Genomic DNA, 25,432 nt, shown 5'->3' with positions numbered 1-25,432 from the left:
CGAATTGTGACTCACGACACCTATGAACCTAGAGCTTTGATACCAACTTATCACGACCTAATTTTCCCTTTGTATGACGTCGTGACGACACCTAGTCTCTACAACTAGGTAAGCCTAATATTTTGCGAAATAATAAAATAAAAATATAAATTTAACCAACTATTCAAAAATAAACAACAAATCCCAAAACCCGGAACATCGTGAATCACAAACTACAGAAGAAAATATCTAGTGTCTCTATACATCAGAATGTAACAAGGAAAATATAGAAGATAATGGATATGAGAAAGAGTAGAAGGGGACTTTGAGGTCTGCGGACGCGACATATATACCTTGAAGACTCCAAAGCTGTCTCGGCTCACTGATAGTGTGGCTGATAAGGTGCACCTGGATCTGCACACGAAAAATATGTGCAGAGAGTAGCATGAGTACACAACAATCGGTACCCAGTAAGTGCCAAGCCAAACCTCGGTCGAGTAGTGACGAGGTTAGATCATGGTCCTACTGGCAAATATATAATAAAAACAATATAGAGTATAATTACACAATAAAAGAAAGGCTGAAATTTAACAACAATGAAATTATAGAAGGTAACATCTCAGTACACAGAAATCATAACAGGGGATCTCCCGAGATACCGTCTCGTAGTCCCAAATGTAAATATGCAAGACATGAGAATCTCCCGAAATACCGTTTCGTAGTCCCAAAGTAAATATGCAGTACAAGGGGGATCTCCCGGAATACCGTTCCGTAGTCCCAAAGTAAATATGCAGTATAGGGGGATCTCCCGGAATACCGTTACATAGTCCCAAAGTAAATATGCAGTATAGGGGGATCTCCCGGAATACCGTTCCGTAGTCCCAAAGTAAATATGCAGTACAGGAGGATCTCCCAGAATACCGTTCAGTAGTCCCAAAGAAAATATACAGCGCGGATGATAGAAATACAACTACATCACGAAATTCTTACAATTTAGACTAAGTACGAGTCAGGGAACACTACTAGAAATTCGGCAAAAACCGACCAAGGTCGACCGACCAACTTTGGTCGGTTTTCTTTGGCGCAAAAATGCGGGAAACTATATTTGAGTCCCGCGAAATTTATGTTTCAAGAAATCGACCAAAATAAATAAAAATTAATATTAAAAAAACTGACCAAAATTGGTCGGTTAATTCGGCGGATCATTTAACAAAACCGACCAACTTTGGTCGGTAATTTTACTTTTTAATAAAACTGACCAACTTTGGTCGGTTATTTTCGTGCGAAAATACAATTAAAGAGTATAAATCAAATAAAAGACAGTCTTAAAATAAAATGTACCAATGGTCTAGTGGTAGAATAGTATCCTGCCACAGTACAGACCCCAGTTCGATTCCCAGATGGCGAATTTTTTTATTACATAATTAAAAAACCGACCAACTTTGATCGAAAAAATCCGACCAACTTTGATCGGAAAAATCCGACCAACTTTGGTCGTTTTTTTTTGCAATATTTGTTTTTTGAATTTAATTGACTGACCAAAGTTGGTCGGTAATTTCCGACCAACTTTGGTTGGTATTTCTTTTCGACCACAAAAATACCGTCCACACATAAATGGTCGCATTTTGGTCGGTTTTTGACCATTACCTACTAACGTTGGTCGGTTTTTTTGGTCGGTTTTTACCGGATTTCTAGTAGTGGAAGAAGCAGAAAATTCACTAAGTATGCTGCACAGAATTCACATAAACAATTAAGACACATAGACATGTTGTATTAGACTAAATATGGTAGCTACACATATTGCAATAACTCAATTAAAAATAAAAATAGATTAGTACTCATTAAAATGGTATAACTCAAAATAACACAAAGAAACATGTTACTGCTCAGTAAGAAAATCGGGTTTTACCACAACTAGCCCGTGTACGAACTCGTCACCTCACGTACATGGCGCTCATATATCACAATAGTTCCAAATCTTAAGGGGATTTCCCTCACAAAAAGTTAGGCAAGCCAATCATCCCGGCAGTCACAATAGCAAAAATAGATATGGGGAAAGCAGTTAATAGGGGTTCGGAGCTCTAACTCTCAAAACAATCGGCCGGGTCGTTACACCCATGGACACACATAGTATAATACCATGTATTTAGTTTGTATTTCAGAGCTCTTTTTTTGTTTTAATTCTATTTTTATTCCCTTCTTATAGTTTAGATTATCAAGATTATAGTTCATCTCTTTTAATAATGTGCAAAATTATTAATATGTCATAAAACACTAAAAAATATTACATCTCTTGATATCATGACAAGTATCGTGGTGCACCCATGGTCTTAAAATCTTGGATTCCCTCTGCATGGATTTGGTTTGGATATAGTATTTATTGTGAAAAATTTATTTATTCAATTTTAATAAATTTTTAAATAGATCATATATTCCTCTGTGTCCTTTACTTATATAGCTGATGATTTAGTGTATAGACTTTAACTTATACACGAAAGATTAAATCATCGATTCTTTTAAATATAAAGATTATGTTCACAATCTAATGATGGAATTGGACAAACCATCAGGAATAATTGTAGCACAAGATTAAATATAATTTATCTTGATTATGGGAATGGTTTAATTCCTATTTCTTGTGCTAGTATATTTTGTATTTATTGAATGGACCAAATAGAGATAAGTATTTTATACTGACTTAATAAAATAACTTCTCTAGCCACTAAACATACTTATACTCTTAATATTGATATATTTATTATTAGTTTTGTATATTATTTATTATTTTGATTTATTAAAAAGATTCTTTTGTGGATCAATATGCCTGGTAAATTGGACAATAATGATATACATTGGCGAAGTAATAGTTAGTTGATCGAATCCATGTCTCGGTCTAGAGATTGATGATACACATTTATGAAAGATTATAAGTTTTCATGTGTAAACCTTGCAGGTGGATTTTGTATCAGTCACATGAAATAAGTTAATCGAAAGTGTAAAAGAAATAATCAATGAATTAAATTGTCAGTAATTTTTTTATTTGATTAGTATCTGAATCTTAACAAGGGGAGTTAAATAAGGTTTAATGAAAGAATTTTAAAATTGAACTGAGGAGTGCAGTTTCGAATTTTTAGTGGAATAATTCGTAATTTATTATGATAGTATTAATTCGGATATTTCGAATTAAGTCCATAATAGGAAGTCTCGTTAATTAAATTTTGTGTTCCCTGCCGTGCCCGAATAGTTAGGAATTAAATGGAATCGTATTTCTTGGTGGAAAAGGAAGACCCATGTCACGACCCAAAATTCTAACCTGTCGTGATGGCACCTATCTCAATACTAGGGAAGCCGACAACCTCAATAAGCTACATTTTCTCTTAAGTTTGAAATCATAACATTTGAATTTCCATAGAAAAATGTCACAAATTACAGACATAAGATACATTCCCAAAACCCGATGTCACTGAGTACATGAGCATCTAAATGATAATAACGTCTGGCTGATAAAAAAAACACTGTCTGAAAAATGTAGAATAGTACAACAACAGAACAAAAGAGAGTCAAGGTCTGCAGACGCCAAGCAGCTACCTCGATAGTCTCCACAAATAAAGCTCCGAAAATCTAGCAACTGCCATGTTTGGAGTTACCTGGATCTGCACACGAGGTGCAGGGTGTAGTATGAGTACAACAAACTCAGAAAGTAACAATACTAAATAAAGAGCTGAAGATAGTGACGAGCTTCACAACTGAGTCCAATTACATTAATTTCCAACATAAGATTTAGGGCATGCTTTCATGTTCAATATTTAACACTCAACAGTAATTTCATATCAAGTTCGACTAAAAACAATAAGATAATATCTTTCAGAAATTTCCAACACAGTAATATATGACAACTGTAGTGCAATAAGAATGAAATCATATGCATCCTCTTAGGGCCACAGTCACTCAGCCTTTTATTCACTCAACACTCAGCACTCGCACTCAGTAGGTACATGCGCTCACTGGGGGTGTGCACAGACTCCGGAGGGGCTCCTTCAGCCCAAGATTTATAATCTGCACGGACAACTCACGTTCTGTACAGATAACTCACGTGCTATAGTATCAATATCTAGATCTGTACGGACAACTCATGTACTGCACGGACAACTCACGTACTATAATATAATATCAGGATCCGCACGAATAACTCACATGCTATAATATAATATCTGGATCCGCACGGACAACTCACGTGCTATAATATAATATCTGGATCTACACGGACAACTCACTTGCTATAGTATAATATTTCATAATCATGCCCTCGGCCTCACTCAGTCATAAATCTCTCCAGTCTCTCGGGCTCTCAGTAATCATTAAAAATCAGCCCAATCAACAATGATATGATGCATCAATAATGAACAATAGAGACTGAGATAAAATAAAAAGTAAACTGTGACTGAGGTCAAAATAACAATTTTGCAGATAATTCAATATGTACACGACCTTTGTGGGTCCCTACAGTGCCAACACATAATCTAAACATGATTTGTGGTTTAATTTCTATACTACATGGAGAATGTACAAATAACAACAAATTATTCGATTACACAGCTCCATGAAATTTGACCAAGTCACAATTCCTACGGTGCACGCCCACACGCCCATCACCTAGCATGTGCGTCACCTCAAAACCAATTACATATCACAAACTCCGGAGTTTCATACCCTCAGGACCAAATTTAGGTCTATTACTTACCTCAATCCGAGCGATTCTTTATTCCAATAAGCCTTTTCCTCGCGATTCGGCCTCTGAACGTCTCGAATCTTAGTCAAAATAATTCGATACAATCAACACGAGGTATAGGAATCAATTCCATATGAAAATGCTAAATTTCACAATAAAATCCGAAATTAACTCAAAAATCAATAGTGGGGCCCATGCTACATAACCCGACAAAAGTTACAAAATATGAACGCCCATTCAACCACGAGTCCAACCGTACAAAAATTATTAAATTCCGACTCCGATTCGGCCTTCAAACCCTCAAATCAATTTTTTAAAAATTTCTATTCTAATCCCCCAAATCAGGAAATAAGTGCTGGAAATAATGTTAGATTGATGAATAATGGACCAAACCAAGTTAAGATCACTTACCCAGTCCAATTTGTGAAGTTTGCCTCTGAAAATCGCCCAAACCGAGCTCCTCAACTATTTTTATGTAAAGATTAGCCAACCCCCCCTCCCCCCGTTTATAGGGCCTCAGCTATTTCGAGCGCTACATGTAGTGTGTGGCGCCGCTTGTGGCGCAGTTTCCAGTATCCCAAAAATTTCCAGCGCCAGGGCTAGCGCCCCACGCTACCCTGGGCGCTAATGGCGACGGAAAATCGTTCACAATACATAAATAGGCATAACTCTCTCATACAATGTCCGAATTCGACTATTCTTTATGATATGGCTCCGTAATTTCAATACGGATCTAATGATTCAATATAAACTGAATTTGGAGCTCATTTGCTTAATGTGATATGACTTATTATCGAAGAAACGACGTCGGAATATTCTACATTCGATACCGAAACCTAGCAAATCATGTCCGATTGAACTCAAATTTTGCACACAACTTTCAGAATCGGATTCCGACCTCGATATCAAAAAGTCAACCCCTCGGTCAAACTTTCCAAAAATTTGACATTCGCCATTTCAAGTCTAATTCCAGTACGGACCTCCAAATAATTTTCCGGCATGCTCCTAATTAAGTCCAAAATACTGAGCTATTGGAATCATTAGAATTCAAATCCGAGGTCGTTTACACATAAGTCAACATCCGGTAAACTTTTCCAACTTAAGTTTTTAATTATGAGATTAAGTGTCTCATTTCACTCCGAAATCCTTCCGAGCCTGAACCAACTAACCCGGTAAGTCATAAAATAACTGTAAAGCATAACTTGAGCAGTAAATGGGGGAACGGGGTTATAATACTCAAAACGATCGGCCGGGTCGTTGCATTCTCCCCCTTTTAAACAAATGTTCGTCCTCGAACGGGTTTAGAATCATATCTGGAGTCTCCGCAAGGGATCAACTTTAGGTAGAGTAGGAGCAACATGTCGCTCGCCTTTCGAAACTGGATGCCAAAGCTGCTGAGGCTGTTGTATTGGAGTCTAGTTTGCAACAAAGCGAGCAAGAAATAATAACCCTTAGCCAAGAAATTGGCCCACTAAGGGTTAGATTTGACGAAGCCAGGGCCAAATGGACAGAAGTCCACAACGTTATTCTTGCTGCAAACTTTGTACACATGTGTAACTATTACACACAAGAATAAAAAGAAATTTCTATCTTGCGTATAAATAATTTGTCCCTTAAGAATTTCTCTTTTTTTCTTTTCCTCTTAAGGAATTTCTTACATTGGATCCCCTAAAGGTATTGAGCCCATGCGCCGCCTTTATCCGGGTTCAAACGATCACTCCCAATCGGGGGCTGCCATCCAAAAACAAACTCGGACGACTCGGGCTATCGGAGCTCGGGGGCTCGAGACCTATTATGCAGCGCCCGAACCTTAAAGGCTACGGCCATCCCCATTCAGGGATTGTTATATGAAGCAAGCCCTAATAACTCCTGGTAAAAACCCACTGGGAAATACCCGAACTAAAGGCTATAGCCATATTAAAATGACCCGGAGACGTTCGAGACCCGTAACAAAAAAACAAGGCCTCAATTTCATAACCGGTTCTAAAGGCTATTTTCAGCAAACTATAATCTAAAAAATCATAAGTACTTTGGAGAAAAATGTTTTTGGTTATACCGAACCCCCACGATGCCTTAAATAAAATAATGTTAAATGCAAGGCTTGTTCGAACCTCTGAACATGACCTAACTATTTTATGCTAAGGTATTTTGATCTTTGCAAACATAAAGAATAAAGCAAAGGAAAACAAAATTCTTAAACTGTCCAAGGGATAAACATGACTTGTATATTATATACAGTCTATACAAAGGCCAAACGGCCTTAACAAAAAATACTAAAGTACACAAGTACAAAAAACAAAAAAGCAAATGTTTTTTACAAAGGCACCTAAATAGCCTGGTTTTCCACCCCCGGTCGGGTCCATCGGAACCCTCAGAGTCTTCTTCTTTTTCTTCTTCTTCTTCTTCTTCTTCTTCTTCTTCTTCTTCTTCTTCTTCTTAGGCTAACTTCTTGGCCTCGGCCTCGATACCCTTAGCGGTTTCAATCTCGGCCGATAGATCGTAACCCCGTGCATGAATTTCCTCGAGGGCCTCTCTTCGCCACTACATCTTCTCATAATCAACAATGTCCTTCAAGCGGTCCTGGTCCGCCTCGACATCAGCATTATATTAGGCCAACATCTCGTCGGTATCTACTTTAACCACCACGGCTGCCGACTTGGTCGTTTCAAGCTCCTTGGCCATAATTTCTTGCTCAGAGGAGGCCGAGCTTAGCTGGGACTGGAGCTCTTCAACCTTTTTGGCCTGCACCTCGACCTTTTCTTTTGCCGCTTGAAGCTGGGCCTCAACCGAAGCTAGTTGCGCCCGAGCAGTCTCTTTTTCTGAGGCCAGGCGGTCCATGCCACCCCTCCATTCGTCGGTCTTGGCCTTGATAACATTCATTTCATCTCGCAGTTGATCGACCCTGTCGATATTTTGTTGGACCTGCGGATTTCAACCATTAGTCACCAAGTCTAGTTGATCATCACTAACCTCAAAGACTTTTACCTCTTCTACCAGAACGACATGTTCTTTCTGAGTCGCGTCCAACTCATCCCGAAGACTCTTGGCCTCTTCCTCGCGTTGCTCACTGAGAAGTTTATACATATCTCTCTTCTCAATAAGCACTTTGGCTTCATCCTCGAGGAGACTCATCTCTTCTTGATTATCGGAGGAAGGTCTCGTGGTGAAGTACCGAGGCCTGCGAGTACAAGGAAAATTATTGAGATCATTAAGTAACCAAAGCTGGAAAATGAAAAGGTTTGGTAACACCTTACCCGATACAATGCATGTTGTGCTTCATTGAACAAGCATGGAGATTTCAACTCGTTCATCTTTTCCTGGTCTTCTTTAGTCACCAGGCAGCAGAGGTAACTAGCTATCCCAACAGGCGTGGAAAGGACCCGAGCGTCCCCCAGAACAGAGATAATGATCGACCACTTTCGTCCGAGATCGACACTTGGGGCAGGGAATTAATTGACCAATCTCGGGCTCAAGCTAGACCCACTTGTCCCAGAGGGCAGACTTCTTCTTGGTACTTCTAAATCACCCAATCCAGTGACATCCTCCGTGGCAATAGAGTCCACACCATCAAAAAAGCTTGGGGGGGGGGGGAGAGTTTGCTCCTTGGACCTCCCTCATTTGAACGCTCCTTTGCCGCTTGAGCTTCACCAAACATTGAGTCTGTGAACGAAGTCGATCCTGTTATATGGATGTCACCGGGTGGAGCAGAACTGGTGTCTTGAGAGTTCTCGACCTTAACGGATACATCAACCTCTTGAGTTTGGGAGGGATTGGCCTCTATCATTCCCCCTTCAGTTGATGCCCGTTCTTCAGTGACCGATGGCTCCCGGGCCACTAAAATTTCATCCTCTTCAGACTCGTCCCTGAGCTGATAGAGGGAGTCCGAATCAAGTATTCGGGAGTTGGAGGTTTCTTTTGGCTTGCGGATCAGCCTCCTCCTTGGTTTCGTTTTCTCCGAGCTCGGAGAACTTGAATCTCTTCTTCTCTTCACCCTGTTTCGGAGTAGTGGACTCATGGGGAAGTCGTCACTACCGGAGGTGGGCCTCATTTGGACATCATTGGGTAAACCTGCAAAAAGAAATAAAACAAGTAAGGACTTAATCATGTAAAATAGAAACCAATTATTACTCATGAAAGAGATCTCACAGTGCGAACGGGCCTCTCATCGGCCCTTTGAAAGCTTGCGGCACGAGCGCTCGGAATAAGGCCTTTGTGATACGATGCCCTCTACCCACTCCTTGTGTTGAGGAATTATGTTCGGGATCCGAACAACACCTGCACCATCATAGAACACCTGTAAGAAGAAAGGAAAAGTGCGATAAATAAAATCTTGGAAGCAAACTTATATACTTACGTGACATGTTCCACTTCTCAGGGAACGACATGTGCTCGGCCAGGATCAAGTCCGAGGTCCTCACTCACACGAAATGCCCTAGAAAACCTTGATCCTTATCTTCATCGATACTCGAGAATGTGGCCTTACTGGCCCGACAGGCGAACTTGATCAGTCCCCCCGGTAGAGTCAGGGACTGTATAAATGCATGAGGTGGTCGATAGTGAAAGGGTACCCTTCGATCTTGCTTACGAAGAAACAGAGGAGGACTACGATCCTCTAGAAAGAAGTGTGAATTTGACCAAGGTTTACGTCGTATATTTTGCAAAATTCGACGATAACCGGGTCCAAGGGGCCCAACGTGAAGGGATAAGTGTAAATACTTAAAAATCCCTCGACTTGGGTGGTGATGGCTTCGTCCGGTTCGGGAACCACCACATGTTTTTCATCCCAATTACAATCCATTTTGACTTCGGAGAGAATATCCTTGTTGATCAAGCAGATGTACCTCGAGACATCCTCACACCGGCTTGGTACGGAGAAGGGTTTTTCGACTTTAAAATCAGCATTGACCGGGCACCCCATCCCGGATAAAATTTTTTAGAAGAGTTTCCGGTGCGGGTTCCTCGACAGTAGTACGTGAAGCGGTCTCTTCGATAGCCGGCCACGAGGTAGAAGAAGTTTCTTTTTGGGGAACGATTTTGGAAGTTTTTGCCATTTCTTTATGGAGAGGAAATAAGGAAAAAGAGGAAGTTATAAGAGTATACTCGATGATTTGAGATAAAGACGAATGAGAGTTCTTTTAAAAGATCTCAAAGTAACCAGAATATAAGTGTTTGAAAGTGTTGAAATTTCTTAGGAATGGGGGCAGAAAGTTTGAATGAAATAATGAGGGGGTATTTATAGTTTTTTAGCGACGGTTCACATCTAGGAGTGGCTGACCAGCAACTTACAAGCTTTTAATGCCATTAAGACTTGACTGACGAGACGTTTCGACTGTTTTGTTGTTTCTGTCACGGGGTATCGAAGTCAGGATCAGAAGCTCATGTCGTTTCTTGTCATCTACTCTCCGAAAAATAAGGGGACTATCTGTACACAATCAAAATCAAGCTCACTTACTACATGGTAGGTTAGGCTCGGAACATGACAACCAAGGGCTGAAGATCAATCTCGCGAGCATCGAGTCCCACCGAGCTAGGACCCGGGGTCAGAACGCTTGCCTTCGAGAACATCGAGTCCGTGATCTCAAAGTCGACCTTAGCCCCGATTGAGCTCGAAGAAAAATTGTTAGCATGACCAACAAAAGACCAAAATATCCGTGATTGGTCGAATATTACGGCGGAAATCTCGGGGCTTATAAGTAAGGAACCAACAATCAACTAATCAAGAGATTTTTACCTTTTATAAAATTGTACCTAAAATAGAATTCCTCTACTATATAAAGGGGGCCTGGTAATTCATTGGCGATATTATAACATGCATCCCAAAGCAATACATTGTTATTATTTCTCTTTAAGCTCTTGTTCTTCTGTATCCTCACACTAATTGAAGCGTACCTGGCTCGAGGGTGGCTTCCAAGGCTGATATTATTCAATTCGTGTGGTTTGCATATACTTTGTCATTATTTATTTCAATTGCGATCTAATTTATCATTTTGTATCAAGTTAGTTCACGTATCCTTAAAACCACTTACAAATTCAATTGTTATCCGATTTTGAGGATAAATATAACCCTTCCTCGGACCCTACATGAATGCGGTATGCCTTGTGCACCGAGTTGCTCTTATATTTTAATTTTCTTTAGTGAATGTTCTGATGCCATCACTAGTATCAACAACTACCGATTCTACTAGCTCTAAGTGGAAATTAATCCACTACTAGAGAAGCACTAACTTGAGGTTCCCTTTTCCTTTTCCAAATTACTCTACTCCACTTAAAATCAAAACCAATACCAAAACAACCACTTCCTACGTGATTAAATATATCCACACGAGGCTACATCTTTGTAGGGATTAGGGGTGTACATGAGTCGGGTTGATTCATAATTTTTAATTACCAAACCAAACCAATTGTATCAGGTTATTAAATTTAAATACCAAACCAAACCAATAAAAGTCGGGTTTTTTAATCTCGGTTTTTCTATGGTTTTTCTAGGGTTTTTCGAGTTTGTTTTCCATAAAGTCTTCATAGTATAAAACGTAAAATTTGGGCTCTAAATATTTCTTTAATCCTAGTAAGAGAGAACTATGTAAGATATTTTTTAATAAAATAACATAAATATGAGATGAGTCATGGCATTATACTAAAATATTCAACAATAAATATAATAAAATCGCATAAAATAAATATTATTAATAAGCCATAATGAAAACAAACGTAATTTAAAATTATGACTAATAAGTACTATTATTTATATGACTAACCACTAAAAGAAAAATAAGTTATACATTTTACCAATTATATTTTGCAAAAATACTTTTTGAATAAAAGTATTTTTCTAAATAAACCGTGTTTGATAGTTTGGCCAAACAAACTCTTAAGCAAATGCAATGCGGAGAAAATTATCCCCGTTGAATACAAAAGAATATGATCTACGTGCTTATTACAAAAATTGATATACTCCACCTATATATGAGCTACGAGCTATCAAACAGAATAACTCCACAAGGACACCTCAACATCACTTTCCATATCATCATCCCAGCTGAAACAACTCCCTAAACAGCAAGGATTTGGTGATAACAAACTCCTTTCTTCCATGTATGCCTGCCATTCTTGCGTCCCTAGCATTCCCACTTCACTGCATGAGTTGCTATACAAAACATTTTCTGCAGTCACAATATTCTGCGTGCAATTATACGCTGCGTTCTCTTCTTGTGATGCCACCTTCATTTCCTCATTGCCATTGCCAGTATTAGCGGCTCCTCTAGAATTAACATCAGCTTCCTCTCCTGGCCAGAACACCTCTGCTGCTTTTGCAGCCGCTTGGCGCAAGTCCTTGGGATCCTTTGATGCCGGCACTTGCAACCGCCAAGCGGAGTCTGCGAAGTTTAAAGTGGCCAGCTGTCCTCTAAGTGCCAATGCAGCTACGTCATGAGCGCGCGCAGCCATTTCTGCGGTTGGGTAACTTCCCAACCATATTCGCTTCTGTTTGCTGGGCTCGCGCAGTTCGCAAACCCACTTGTCGTTGTTCCTCCTTCTCACTCCCCTGTACACTGGGTGCCGAGTTTCTTTGAACTTCTTCCTTCCCGCTCGCTTCTTGGGTTTCCTCAACGCTAATATATTGATATGTTCTTCATCGGAAACTGCCACTCTAATTGAAGTGCTTGAATTATTCATTACTTAATAAGGCGCCAAATTGTTGAGTTTCTTGTAATTATTTGTGGTATGTGCTAAGTACTGCTGAAAGTTTTAGGGTGTACGTTAAATCTAAAGTGTTTTTATAGATTTGGATTATGAGGAGAGAAGAAGGAAATCACGTGAATACATGGACACGCACACGGAAGTGAGTGAGCATGTGAAACGAACTGAAAAATGTTTTATTCGTTGTGGGGCCTGCTTGACTGTTTCAATAAATGGATCTTTACGGATTAAAACATACTTCTGGGGTTTTAGCCCACGTTGCAGTGATTGGATATAGTAGAAGAATGAGTCTTCTTATTGTTTCTAATTTGGTTCGAGGAAATCAAGGTTTGGTCCACGTGTGGAACATATTTATGTAAACACTAGTTTAAAATGATCAAAATGGTCCCAAATGTATGTGCTTTGGATTCATTTGGTCCTCATAAATAACACCTAAGGAAAAGGTCCTTAATATATCATAAAAGCTTATCATTTTGGTTTTTAGCCCACGTTGCAGTGATTGGATATAGTAGAAGAATGAGTCTTCTTATTGTTTCTAATTTGGTTCGAGGAAATCAAGGTTTGGTCCACGTGTGGAACACATATATGTAAACACTAGTTTAAAATGATCAAAATGGTCCCAAATGTATGTGCTTTGGATTCATTTGGTCCTCATATATAACACGAACTGGTCCTTAATATATCATAAAAGCTTATCATTTTGGTTTTTAGCCCTAAAAAGTGATGACATCCAATAATAATCTGTCAAAATGAACGGAAGCTTCATGTGCAACCAACGTGAGTACAAAAAAGCCCCTTCTTGTCTGACTTTATTTTCTTTCATCTTCTTCTTCCCTTTTTATTTATTTTTATCTTCCTTCTATATTGGATATATTGTTGGAAGCTTATATGCTCCTTGTTCTTTTGTATTCTCGTGAATAGCATTGAAAGACGATATATAGAAACAGTTGACTCCTGTAGTAAATTAATACTCAAGATCTATTGAAAACAATTGCACATGTTTATTTTGACCGAAACTTCGACGATGTTTTATAATGTAACTTCTTTTAATTGTTGAGCACAAATACGAGGGAGCCAACATTTTTCAGTAGTGCAAAGTCGTTGTAATACAATATATGATAGTCATCAATCAGGATATGTAAGTCTATTTGTTTATGGCGTAAAGTGTAAACAAGAGTAGAACACATGTATTTTTTTGATACGTTATCATGGATTCCTATAGTGACTCTATTGGGCTCGTGCATAGTACGGGCAGCCCTCATATAGTATATTTTATAATCAAAATCTGGAAGAGAATTTGTTTTTCATATTTTCAGTACACTATAATGCCTCAGCAACGTCAACAAATAATTTGAGCTTCTGGGACTCCATTTCGTATATTTATTTCCTTGTATTTTGATTTTAAGCAACGGTAAAGTTGGGGAAGCAGCCACGCACTAGGGTAAGTTGTTTGTGGTCTATATCACATTCTTTGGATGCAACTCTTTCTCGGACCCTACATAAATACGGTATGCCTTATGCATCAAGTTGCTCTTATTTTTAATTTCCCACCGTCACTTGTATTAAGCACTACTGATTCTGCTAGCTCTAAATGGAAATTAGCTTGATCCACTACTAGCGACACACTAACTTGACGTTCCCTTTCTTTTTTCCTTTTACAAATTTCTCTACTCCACTTAAAATCAAAACCAACACCAAAACAAGCACTTCCTGCATGAATAAATATATCCACACGAGGTCACTTGAGATATATACTATTAACCATGTATTTAGAGGCGTATCTATGATAGGAAACAAGGGGCACGTGCACCCATTCTCTTGCCAAGTAAAAGCAGATTTTTCTGTATAAATTTTCAATGGTTTAGCCATATAGAGTAGATGGTACCCATGCTCAAATTTTGGTATTGGTGCCTCCCGTCGAGACCCCATGGACACACATTAATATAATACCATGTATTTAGTTTGTATTTCGGAGCTCTTTTTTTGTTTTAATTCTATTTTTATTCCCTTCTTATCATGTTTTCTTTTTTATCTCCTCCAAATTTTCATGATAAACAATAACTTAAGGAGTCAGAGATTAAACTATGGATTACTTCCATTAATCTTTGTCTTTATCTTGAACCACTATAAATTAGTTTTATTATAAATAATGTATGTGACAATAAGATTTAAGTTCATGATGAGACTTGCTTAAATATTTTTATTCCAAATTATTGCTTAAACATATTTGAATTCCAACATATGCTCTAGAAGAGTTTTGATATTTTCATGCTTCTTTTGGCCACAAAATTTGCATAAGTCTCAATTTTTATAGTATTAAATTTTCATTAGCATTCTACTTTTCCTTTTTATTTTGAATTTTATGTTAAGACAAATATTATGTAATGATTGTCAGATTATAATTAATAATATTAATGACAAACACAAATTTAGATTAGCAAGATTATTGTTTATCTCTTTTAATAATATGCAAAATTATTAATATGTCATAAAACACTAAAAAAAAATTACATCTCTTGATATCATGACAAATATCGTGGTGCACCCATGGTCTTAAAATCCTGGATCCGCCTCTGCATGGATTTGGTTTGGAAATAGTATTTATTGTGAAAAAATTGTGTATTCAATTTTAATAAAATTTTAAATAGATCATATATTCCTCTGTGTCCTTTACTTATATAGCTGATGATTTAGTGTATAGACTTTAGCTTATACACGGAAGATTAAATCATCGATTCTTTTAAATATAAAGATTATGTTCACAATCTAATGATGAAATTGGACAAACCATCACGAATGATTGTAGCACAAGATTAAATATAATTTATCTTGATTATGGGAATGGTTTAATTCCTACTTCTTGTGCTAGTACATTTTGTATGTATTGAACGGACCAAGTAGAGATAAGTATTTTATAATAACATAATAAAATAACATCTCTAGCCACTAAACGTACTTATACTCTTAATCTTGATATATTTATTATTAGTTTTGTATATTATTTATTGTTTTAATTTATTAAAAAGATTCTTTTGTGGATCAATATGCTTAGTAAATTCAATAATGATATACATTGGTGAAGTAATTGTTAGTTGATCGAATCCATGTCTCGGTCTAGAGATTGATAATACACATTTATGAAAGCTTATAAGTTTTTATGTATAAACCTTGCAGGTGAATTTTGTATCAGTCACATGAAATAAGTTAAGCGAAAGTCTAAAAGAAATAATCAATGAATTAAATTGTCAGTAATTTATTTATTTGATTAGTATCTGAATCTTAACATGGGGAGTTAAATAAGGTTTAATGGAAGAATTTCGAAATTGAACTGAGGAGTGTAGTTTCGAATTTTTAGTGAAATAATTCATAATTTATTATGGTAGCATTAATTCAGATATTTCGAATTAAGTCCATAATAGGAAGCCTCGTTAATTAAATTTTGTGGTCCCTGCCGTATCCGAATAATTAGAAATAAAATGGAATCATATTTTTTAGTGGTAAAGGAAGACCCATGTCACGACCCAAAATTCTAACCTGTCGTGATGGCGCCTATCTCAATACTAGGGAAGCCGACAACTTCAATAAGCCACATTTTCTCTTAAGTTTGAAATCATAACATTTGAATTTCCATAGAAAAATCTCACAAATTACTGACATAAGATATATTCCCAAAATCCGATGTCACTGAGTACATGAGCATCTAAATGATAACAATGTCTGGCTGATAAAAAAATACTGTCTGAAAAATGTAGAACAGTACAACAACTGAACAGAAGAGCGTCAAGGTCTGCAGATGCCAAGAAGCTACCTCGATAGTCTCCACAGATAAAGCTCCGAAAATCTAGCAACTGCCATGTTTGGAGGTACCTAGATCTGCACACGAGGTGCAGGGTGTAGTATGAGTACAACTAACTCAGCAAGTAACAATACTAAATAAAGAGCTGAAGATAGCGACGAGCTTCACAGCTGAGTCCAATTACATTAATTTCCAACATAAGATTTAGGGCATGCTTTCATGTTCAACATTTAACACTCAACAGTAATTTCATATCAAGTTCGACTAAAAAAAAGAAGATAATATCTTTCAGAAATTTCCAACACAGTAATATATGACAACTGTAGTGCAATAAGAATGAAATCATATGCATCCTCTTAGGGCCACAGTCACTCAGCACTCAACACTCGCACTTAGTAGGCACCTGCGCTCACTGGGGGTGTGTACAGACTCCGGAGGGGCTCCTTCAGTCCAAGAGTTATAATCTGCATGGACAACTCATGTGCTGTACAGATAACTCACGTGCTATAGTATCAATATCTAGATCCGTACGGATAACTCATGTACTGCACGGACAACTCACGTGCTATAATATAATATCTGAATTCGCACGAACAACTCACATGCTATAATATAATATCTGGATCCGCACGGATAACTCACGTGCTATAATATAATATCTAGATCTGCACGGACAACTCACGTGCTATAGTATAATATCTCACAATCAGGCCCTCGGCCTCAGTCAGTCATAAATCTCTCTAGTCTCCTAGGCTCTCAATAATCATGAAAAATCAGCCCAAACAACAATGATATGATGTATCAATAATGAACTATAGAGACTGAGATAAAATAAAAAGTAAACTGTGACTGAGTACAAAATAACAATTTAGCAGATAATTCAATATGTACTCGACCTCTGTCTGTCCCTACAGTGCCAACACATAATCTAAACATGATTTGTGGTTTAATTTCTATACTACATGGAGAATGTACAAATAACAACAAATTATTCGATTGCACAGTTCCATGGAATTTGACCAAGTCACAATTCCTACGGTGCACACCCACACGCCCATCACCTAGCATGTGCGTCACCTCAAAACCAATCACATATCGCAAGCTCCGGGGTTTCATACCCTCAGGACCAAATTTAGAACTATTACTTACCTCAATCCGAGCAATTCTTTATTCCAATAAGCCTTTTCCTCGCGATTCGGCCTCTGAACGCCTCGAATCTTAGTCAAAATAATTCGATACAATCAACACGAGGTATATGAATCAATTCCATATGAAAAATGCTAAATTTCACAATAAAATCTGAAATTAACTCAAAATTCAATAGTGCGGCCCACGTCACAGAACCCAACAAAATTTATAAAATATGAACGCCCATTCAACCACGAGTCCAACCATACAAAAATTACTAAATTCCGACTCCGATTCGGCTTTCAAACCCTCAAATCAATTTTTGAAAAATTTCTATTCTAATCCCCCAAATCATGAAATAAGTACTGGAAAAAATATTAGATTCATGAATAACGGACCAAACCATGTTAAGATCACTTACCCCAGTCCAATTTGTGAAGTTTGCCTCTTAAAATCGCCCAAACCGAGCTCCCCAACTATTTTTATGTAAAGATTAGCCAACCCCCCACCACCCGTTTATAGGGCCTCGGCTATTTCGATCGCTACATGTAGCGTGGGGTGCTGCCTGTGGCGCAGTTTCCAGTATTCCAAAAATTTCCAGCGCCAGGCCTAGCTACCCTGGACGCTGGCGGCGACGGAAAATCGTTCCCGATACGAAAATAGGCATAACTCTCTCATACAATGCCCGAATTCGACTATTCTTTATGCTATGGCTCCGTAATTTTAATATGGATCTAATGCTTCAATACAAACTGAATTTGAATCTCATTTTCTTAATGTGATACGACTTATTCTCGAAGAAATGACGTTAGAATATTCTACATCCGATGCCGAAACCTAGCAAATCAAGTCCGATTGAGCTCAAATTTTGCACACAAGTCATAAATGACATAATGAACCTATTCAAACTTTCAGAATCGGATTCCGACCTCGATATAAAAAATTCAACACCTCGATCAAACTTTCCAAAAATTTGACTTTCGTCATTTCAAGCCTAATTCCACTACGGACCTCCAAATAATTTTCCGAACGCGTTCCTAATTAAGTCTAAAATACATAGCTATTGGAATCATTAGAATTCAAATCCGAGGTCGTTTACACATAAGTCAACATCCGGTAAACTTTTGCATCTTAAGTTTTCAATTATAAGATTATGTGTCTCATTTCACTCCGAAATCCTTCCGGGCCTGAACCAACTAACCCGGTAAGTCATAAAACAACTGTAAAGCATAACTTGAGCAGTAAATGGGAGAACGGGGTTATAATACTCAAAACGACCGGCCGGGTCGTTGCATTCTCCCCCTCTTAAACAAACGTCCGTCCTCGAACGGGTTTAGAATCATACCTGGAGTCTCCGTAAGGGATCATCTTTAGGTAGAGCAGGAGCAACATGTCGCTCGCCTTTCGGAACTAGATGCCAAAGCTACTGAGGCTATTGTATTAGAGTCTAGTTTGTAACAAAGCAAGCAAGAAGTGGTAACCCTTAGCCAAGAAATTGGCCCGCTGAGGGTTAGATTTGACGAAGCCAGGGCCAAATGGACAGAAGTCCACAACGCCATTCTTGCTGCAACCGAACGCGAGGCTGCCTCCGCTGAAAGAGTGACCAACTTAGAGGCAGCCTTGAACTCCAAAATTGAAGAGCTTGCTGCTACGGGGGAGAAAGACGCCCAGCTGGAAGAGAAGTACAGGAAAACTATCGAGCATAATAGGATTTTTAGTTCAACTGTCCGTGACCTTGGTGTTAGCCTTAAATCTACTAGGTCCGCCCGGGAAAACCTTTTTGCCGAAGTAATCCAACTCAAAGAAGAACTTAAGCGCCGAGTGTCTTCCCTTGTTGTTGAGAAAACTTATGCTATGTATAACATGAGGAGAAAAACCTTGCAAGAGGCCAAAGCTGGTGTCATTAATTTTGATGCCGAAATTGCTAAGGCCCGTGAGCTTGAGTTAGCTGTTAAAAGTGGACTCCTAGCGAGGTCCGATGCACCTGGTTCTTCTGGTTTCGATTTTGAGTTCTCAAGAACTGAAAAAGAATCAAAGGATGATGACGCTGAAGCCCAAACTTGTGAAAATGTGGAGCCATCAGTGGGTCCATCTACTTCTCCCCGGGGCGCGGACAGTTCTCTTCCTCTTGGTTTCGGAGACACTGCAGTTTAGCTTTTCTTTTCTTTTTCCAATTCTTGTACCTGTGCCGTTTTGACATGCTTTTGTAAATAAAACCATCTTTTGCTCAAGTATTGTTTGAGTCTTCCTTTCGTTTGAATATTCATGCAAGTCTTTAATCTTTGCATTTTCTTCCTTTTGCTTAAGAATTTTGCGCAAGTTTTTCTATTTTTCGTCTTATTATGTGAAGCCTAGGGTGTATTCTCCCTGAAAGCATTTTTGGCTCTGGGCATCAACCATTTTTCGTGAGGGCTTTGATAAGTATTTGTGCAACTTTACTTTTTGCGACCTTTCGTATGCGGCTTCAGGTGTATCTTTCCCCGAAGGCATTTTGATTCCGAGCATAAATTCTTCCGGAACCAATCCTTTAACGTGAGGGTTTTAATAAAAGAGGTCCCTCTTATTTTTACGGTGCTCTTGAAGAGGACGTCTCATGTTCATTACGGCATTAGCATTTCGAAGTCAGAGAACCAAGTCTCAGGTTCCGTTATGCAACCAAGGAATCGAATGACGAGGCTATGAACACGAGCCTAGATATATAAGATGAAAGGCGCGAAGCATCCCTTGTCCGGTTGGCCACCCAAAAACAACGGATCGAGAGATATTACAATCGAAGGGCCAACTTTCAACACTTCAATTTCGGGTACTTAGTGTTAAGGAAGGTCACACTAAACACCCGGAACCCAAATGAATGAAAGCTAGGGCCGAACTGGGAAGGACCTTATCAAGTTATTGAGATCACTGGTAAAGAATCGTACAAGCTCGGAACAATGAAGGTGAGCAACTACCGAACAACTGGAACATAACTCAATTGAAGCGATACTACTGTTAAGGTACGACCCCATTCATTTCCTTTTATTTATTTACATTACGAACTAACACTTGCAGGAAATCATCAGAGAACGATACAATCTTTAGTCCTGAAAGCGCGTGTTGCACCCTTTTTCCCTTGAACCGGTTTTGTTCCAAATGGGTTTTCCGACAAGGTTTTAACGAGGCAACAGTAAATCGTACTAACTTAAAATTGATGGCTGGTTACGAATCGGTATCGAAGATCTCGACAACAGTATTCGAGGCCTCTCTACGCTCGGCCCCGAATAATGGAGGGCTTCACCCTTGGATAACTACTTTAGCAAGGAAGAAAACTTTATGATTGAATGATATCGACTCGATCGATGGGATTTACTGTAAGGTCCAAACAGTCAAATGAGCCCTGCCTACATAGACTACTCGAGCCTTGGCACAAAATTTGTACACATGTGTAACTATTACGCACAAAAATAAATATAAATTCCTACCTTGCGTATAAATATCTTGTCCCTTAAGAATTTCTCTTTTTTTATTTTCCTCTTAGGGAATTTCTTATGTTGGATCCCCTAAAGGTATTGAGCCCATGCGCCGCCTTTATCCGGGTTCAAACGATCACTCCCAATCGGGGGCTGCCATCCAAAAACTAACTCGGACGACTCGGGCTATCGGAGCTCGGGGGCACGAGACCTATTAGGCAGTGCCTAAACCTTAAAGGCTACGGCCATCCCCATTCGGGGACTGTTATCTGAGGCAAGCCCGAATAACTCGGGGTAACAACCCACTGGGAAACACTCGAACTAAAAGCAACAGCCATAAAAAACGGCTCGGAGACGTTCGATACCCGTAACAAAAAAATACCTTTAAAATTTCATAACTGTTTCTAAACGCTATCTTCGGCAAACTATAATCTAAAAAATCATAAGTACTTTGGGAAAAAATATTTCTAGTCATACCGAACCCCCATGATGCCTTAAACAAAATAATGTCAAATGCAAGGCTTGTTCGAACCTCTGAACATGACCTAACTATTTTATGCTAAGGTATTTCGATCTTTGCAAACATAAAGAATAAACCAAAGGAAAATAAAATTCTTAAACTGTCGAAGGGAAAAACAAGCCTTGTATATTATAAACAGCCTTTATAAAGGACAAATGGCCTTAACAAAAAATACTAAAGTACACAAGTACAAAAAACTAAAAAGCAAATGTTTTTTACAAAGGCGCCTAAATAGCCTGGTTTTCCACCCCCGGTCGGGTCCATCGGAACCCTCAGAGTCTTCTTCTTCTTCTTCTCTTTTTCTTCTCTTCTTCTCTTCTTCTTCTTCTTCTTCTTCTTCTTCTTCTTCTTCTTCTTCTTCTTCTTTGTAGGCCAACTTCTTGGCCTCGGCCTCGAGCCCCTTAGCGATTTCAATCTCGGCTGATAGATCGTAACCCCAAGCATGAATCTCCTCGAGGGCCTCTCTTTGCCACTGCCGCTTCTCATAATCAACAATGTCCTTCAAGCTGTCCTGGACCGCCTCGGCATCAGCCTTATATTGCGCCAACATTTCATCGGCATCGACTTTAACCACCAAGGCCGCCGACTTGTCCGTTTCAAGCTCCTTGGCCATAATTTTTTGCTCAGAGGCGGCCGAGCTTAGCTGAGACTAGAGCTCTTCAACCTTTTTGGCCTGCACCTCGACATTTTCTTTTACCGCTTGAAGCTGGGCCTCAGCCGAAGCTAGTTGCGCCCGAGAAGTCTCTTTTTCTGAGGCCTGGCGGTCCATCCCGCCCCTCCATTTGTCGGTCTTGGCCTTGATAACATCCATTTCAGCTAGCAGTTGATCGACCCGGTCGATTTTTTGTTGGACCTGTGTATTTCGACCGTTAGTCACCAAGTCTAGTTCATCATCACTAACCTTAAAGACTTTTACCTCTTCCACCAGAACGACATGTTCTTTTTGAGCCGCGTCCAACTCGTCCCGAAAACTCTTGGCCTCTTCCTCGCGTTGCTCACTAGGAAGTTTATACATATCTCTCTTCTCAATAAGCGCTTTGGCTTCGTCCTTGAGGAGACTCATCTCTTCTTGATATCGGAGGAAGGTCTTGTGGTGAAGCACCGAGGCCTGCGAGTACAAGGAAAAATATTGAGATCATTAAGTAACCAAAGCTGGAAAATGAAAAGGTTTGGTAACACCTTACCCGATTCAATGCATGTTGTGCTTCATTGAATAAGCAAGGATATTCCAACTCGTTCATATTTTCCTGGTCTTCTTCAGTATGTAACTAGCTACCCAACAGACGAGGAAAGGACCCGGGCATCCCCCGGAACAAAGATAATGATCGACCACTTTCAACCGAGATCGACACTCGGGGCAGGGAATAAATTGACCAATCTCGGGCTCAAGCTAGACCCACTTGTTCCAGAGGGCAGACTTCTTCTTGGTACTTCTAAATCACCCAATCCAGTGACATCCTCCGTGGCAATAGAGTCTACACCATCAAAACAGCTTTGGGGGGGGGGGGGAGTTTGCTCCTTGGACCCCCCTCATTTGAACGCTCCTTCGCTGCTTGAGCTTCACCAAACATTGAGTCCGTGAACGAAGTCGATCCTGTTATATGGATGTCACTGGGTGGAGTAGAACTGGTGTCTTGAGAGTTCTCGACCTTAACTGATGCATCAGCCTCTTGAGTTTGGGAGGGATTGGCCTCTATTGTTCCCCCTTCGGTTAATGCCTGTTCTTTAGTGAACGATGGCTCCCGGGCCACTAAAATTTCATCCTCTTCACACTTGTCCCTGATCCGATAGAGGGAGTCCGAATCAAGTATTTGAGAGCTGGAGGTTTCTTTTGGCTTGCGGATCAGCCTTCTCCTTGGTTTCATTTTCTCTGAGCTCGGAGAACTCGAAGCTCTTCTTCTCTTCGCCCTGTTTCAGAGCAGTGGACTCATGGGGAAATCATCACTACCGGAGATGGGCCTCATTTGGACATCATTGGGTAAACCTGCAAAAAGAAATAAAACAAGTAAGGACTTAATCATGCAAAAGGGAAACCAAATATTACTCATGAAAGAGATCTCACCGTGCGAACGGGCCTCTCATCGGCTCTTTGAAAGCTTGCGGCACGAGCGCTCGGAATAAGGCCTTTGTGATACGATGCCCTCTACCCATTCCTTGAGTCGAGGAACTGTGCTCGGGATCCGAACAACACCTGCACCATCACAGAACACCGGTAAGAAGAAAGGAAAAAGGCGATAAATAAAATCTTGGAAGCAAACTTATATACTTACGTGACATGTTCCACTTCTTAGGGAACGACATGTGCTCGGCCGGGATCAAGTCTGAGGTCCTCACTCATACGAAATGCCCTAGCAAACCTTGATCCCTATCTTCATCGATACTTGAGAATGTGGCCTTACTGGCCCGACAGGAGAGCTTGATCAGTCCCCCCCGGTAGCGTTAGGGACTGTATAAACGCATGAGGTGGTCGATGGTGAAAGGGTACCCTTCGATCTTGCTTACAAAAAAATAGAGGAGCACTACGATCCTCTAGAAAGAAGGGTAAATTTGACCGAGGTTTACATCGTATATTTTGCAAAATTTGACGATAACCGGGTTCAAGGGGCCCAACGTGAAGGGATAAGTGTAAATACTTAAAAATCCCTCGACTTGGGTGGTGATGGCTTCATCCGGTTCGGGAACCACCACATGTTTTTCACCCCAATTACAATCCATTTTGACTTCGGAGAGAATATCCTCGTTGATCGAGCAGACATCCTCATACTGGCTTGGTACGGAGAAGGGCTTTTCTTCTTTAAAATCAGCATTGGTCGGGCACCCTTCCAAGATGAAATTTTTTAGAGAAGGTTCCGGTGCTGGTTCCTCGACAGCAGTACATGAAGCGGTCTCTTCGGTAGCCGGCCGCGAGGTAGAAGATGTTTCTTTTTGGGGAACGATTTTGGAAGTTTTCGCCATTTCTTTATGGAGAGTAAATAAGGAAAAAGAGGAAGTTATAAGAGTACACTCGATGGTTTGAGATAAAGACGAATGAGAGTTCTTTTAAAAGATCTCAAAGTAATGAGAATATAAGAGCTTGGAAGTGTTGAAATTTCTTAGGAACGGGGGCAGAAAGTTTGAATGTAAAGTTTGAATGAAAAAATGAGGGGGTATTTATAGTTTTCCAGCGATGGTTCACATCTAGGAGTTGGCCAGCAACTGACAAGCTTTTAATGCCATTAAGACTTGACTGACGAGACGTTTCGTCTGTTTTCTCATTTCTATCACGGGGTATCGAAGACAGGATCAAAAGCTCATGTTGTTTCTCGTCATCTACTCTCCAAAAAATGAGGGGGTCTATCTATACACAGTCAAAATCAAGCTCACTTACTACATGGTAGGTTAGGCTCGGAACATGACAACCAAGGGCTGAAGATCGATCTCGCGAGCATCGAGTCCCACCGAGCTAGGACCCGGGGTCAGAACGTCTGTATTCGAGAACATCGAGTCCGTGATCCCGAAGTCAACTTAGCCCCGATCGAGCTCGAAGAAAAATTGTTAGCATGACCAACAGAAGACCAAAATATCCGTGATCGGTTGAATATTACAGCGGGAATCTGAGGGCGTATAAGTAAGGAACCGACAATTAACTAATCAAGGGATTTTTACCTTTTATAGAATTGTACCTAAAATAGAATTGCTCTACTATATAAAAGAGGCCTGAAAAATTATTGGCGATATTATAACACGCATCCAAAAGCAATACATTATTATTATTTCTCTTTAAGCTCTTGTTCTTCTGTATCCTCACATTGATTGAAGCGTACCTGGCTCGAGGGTGGCTTCCAAGGTTGATATTATTCAATTCGTGTGGTTTACATGTACTTTGTCATTATTTATTTCAATTGCGATCTAATTTATCATTTTGTATCAAGTTAGTCCACGTATCCTTAAAACCACTTACAAATTCAATTGTTATCCGATTTTAAGGGTAAACATAACCCTTTCTCGGACCCTACATGAATGCGGTATGACTTGTGCACCAAGTTGCTTCTATATTTTAATTTTCCTTAGTGAATGTTCTGATGCCATCACTAGTATCAAGCACTACCGATTCTACTAGCTCTAAGTGGAAATTAATCCACTACTAGCGAAGCACTAAC

At 39.5% G+C, this 25,432-nt stretch overlaps 2 protein-coding genes across 2 annotated transcripts; both read right to left on the bottom strand.

Moving 5' to 3' along the window:
• Positions 1-7,315: 7,315 nt before the first annotated feature.
• On the bottom strand, positions 7,316-9,093 carry LOC138903223 (cilia- and flagella-associated protein 58-like). The gene is made up of 5 exons (XM_070191156.1): positions 9,063-9,093; positions 8,318-8,776; positions 7,970-8,033; positions 7,679-7,886; positions 7,316-7,630 (listed from the first exon to the last, which is right to left on the bottom strand). The coding sequence occupies exons 1-5, from the start codon at positions 9,091-9,093 to the stop codon at positions 7,316-7,318; spliced, it is 1,077 nt and encodes a 358-aa protein (XP_070047257.1).
• A 2,404-nt stretch (positions 9,094-11,497) lies between these two features.
• On the bottom strand, positions 11,498-12,439 carry LOC104085669 (dehydration-responsive element-binding protein 1F-like). The gene has a single exon (XM_070191843.1). It carries the CDS (start codon positions 12,377-12,379, stop codon positions 11,687-11,689), a length of 693 nt encoding a protein of 230 aa, XP_070047944.1. The 5' UTR covers positions 12,380-12,439; the 3' UTR covers positions 11,498-11,686.
• Positions 12,440-25,432: the final 12,993 nt, after the last annotated feature.

The sequence above is a fragment of the Nicotiana tomentosiformis genome, chromosome 12 (genome assembly GCF_000390325.3).
Source record: "Nicotiana tomentosiformis chromosome 12, ASM39032v3, whole genome shotgun sequence".
Taxonomy (NCBI): domain Eukaryota; kingdom Viridiplantae; phylum Streptophyta; class Magnoliopsida; order Solanales; family Solanaceae; genus Nicotiana; species Nicotiana tomentosiformis.
The sequence above is the reverse complement of the archived record's forward strand: the minus strand, read 5'-3'. Positions and strand labels throughout refer to the sequence as shown.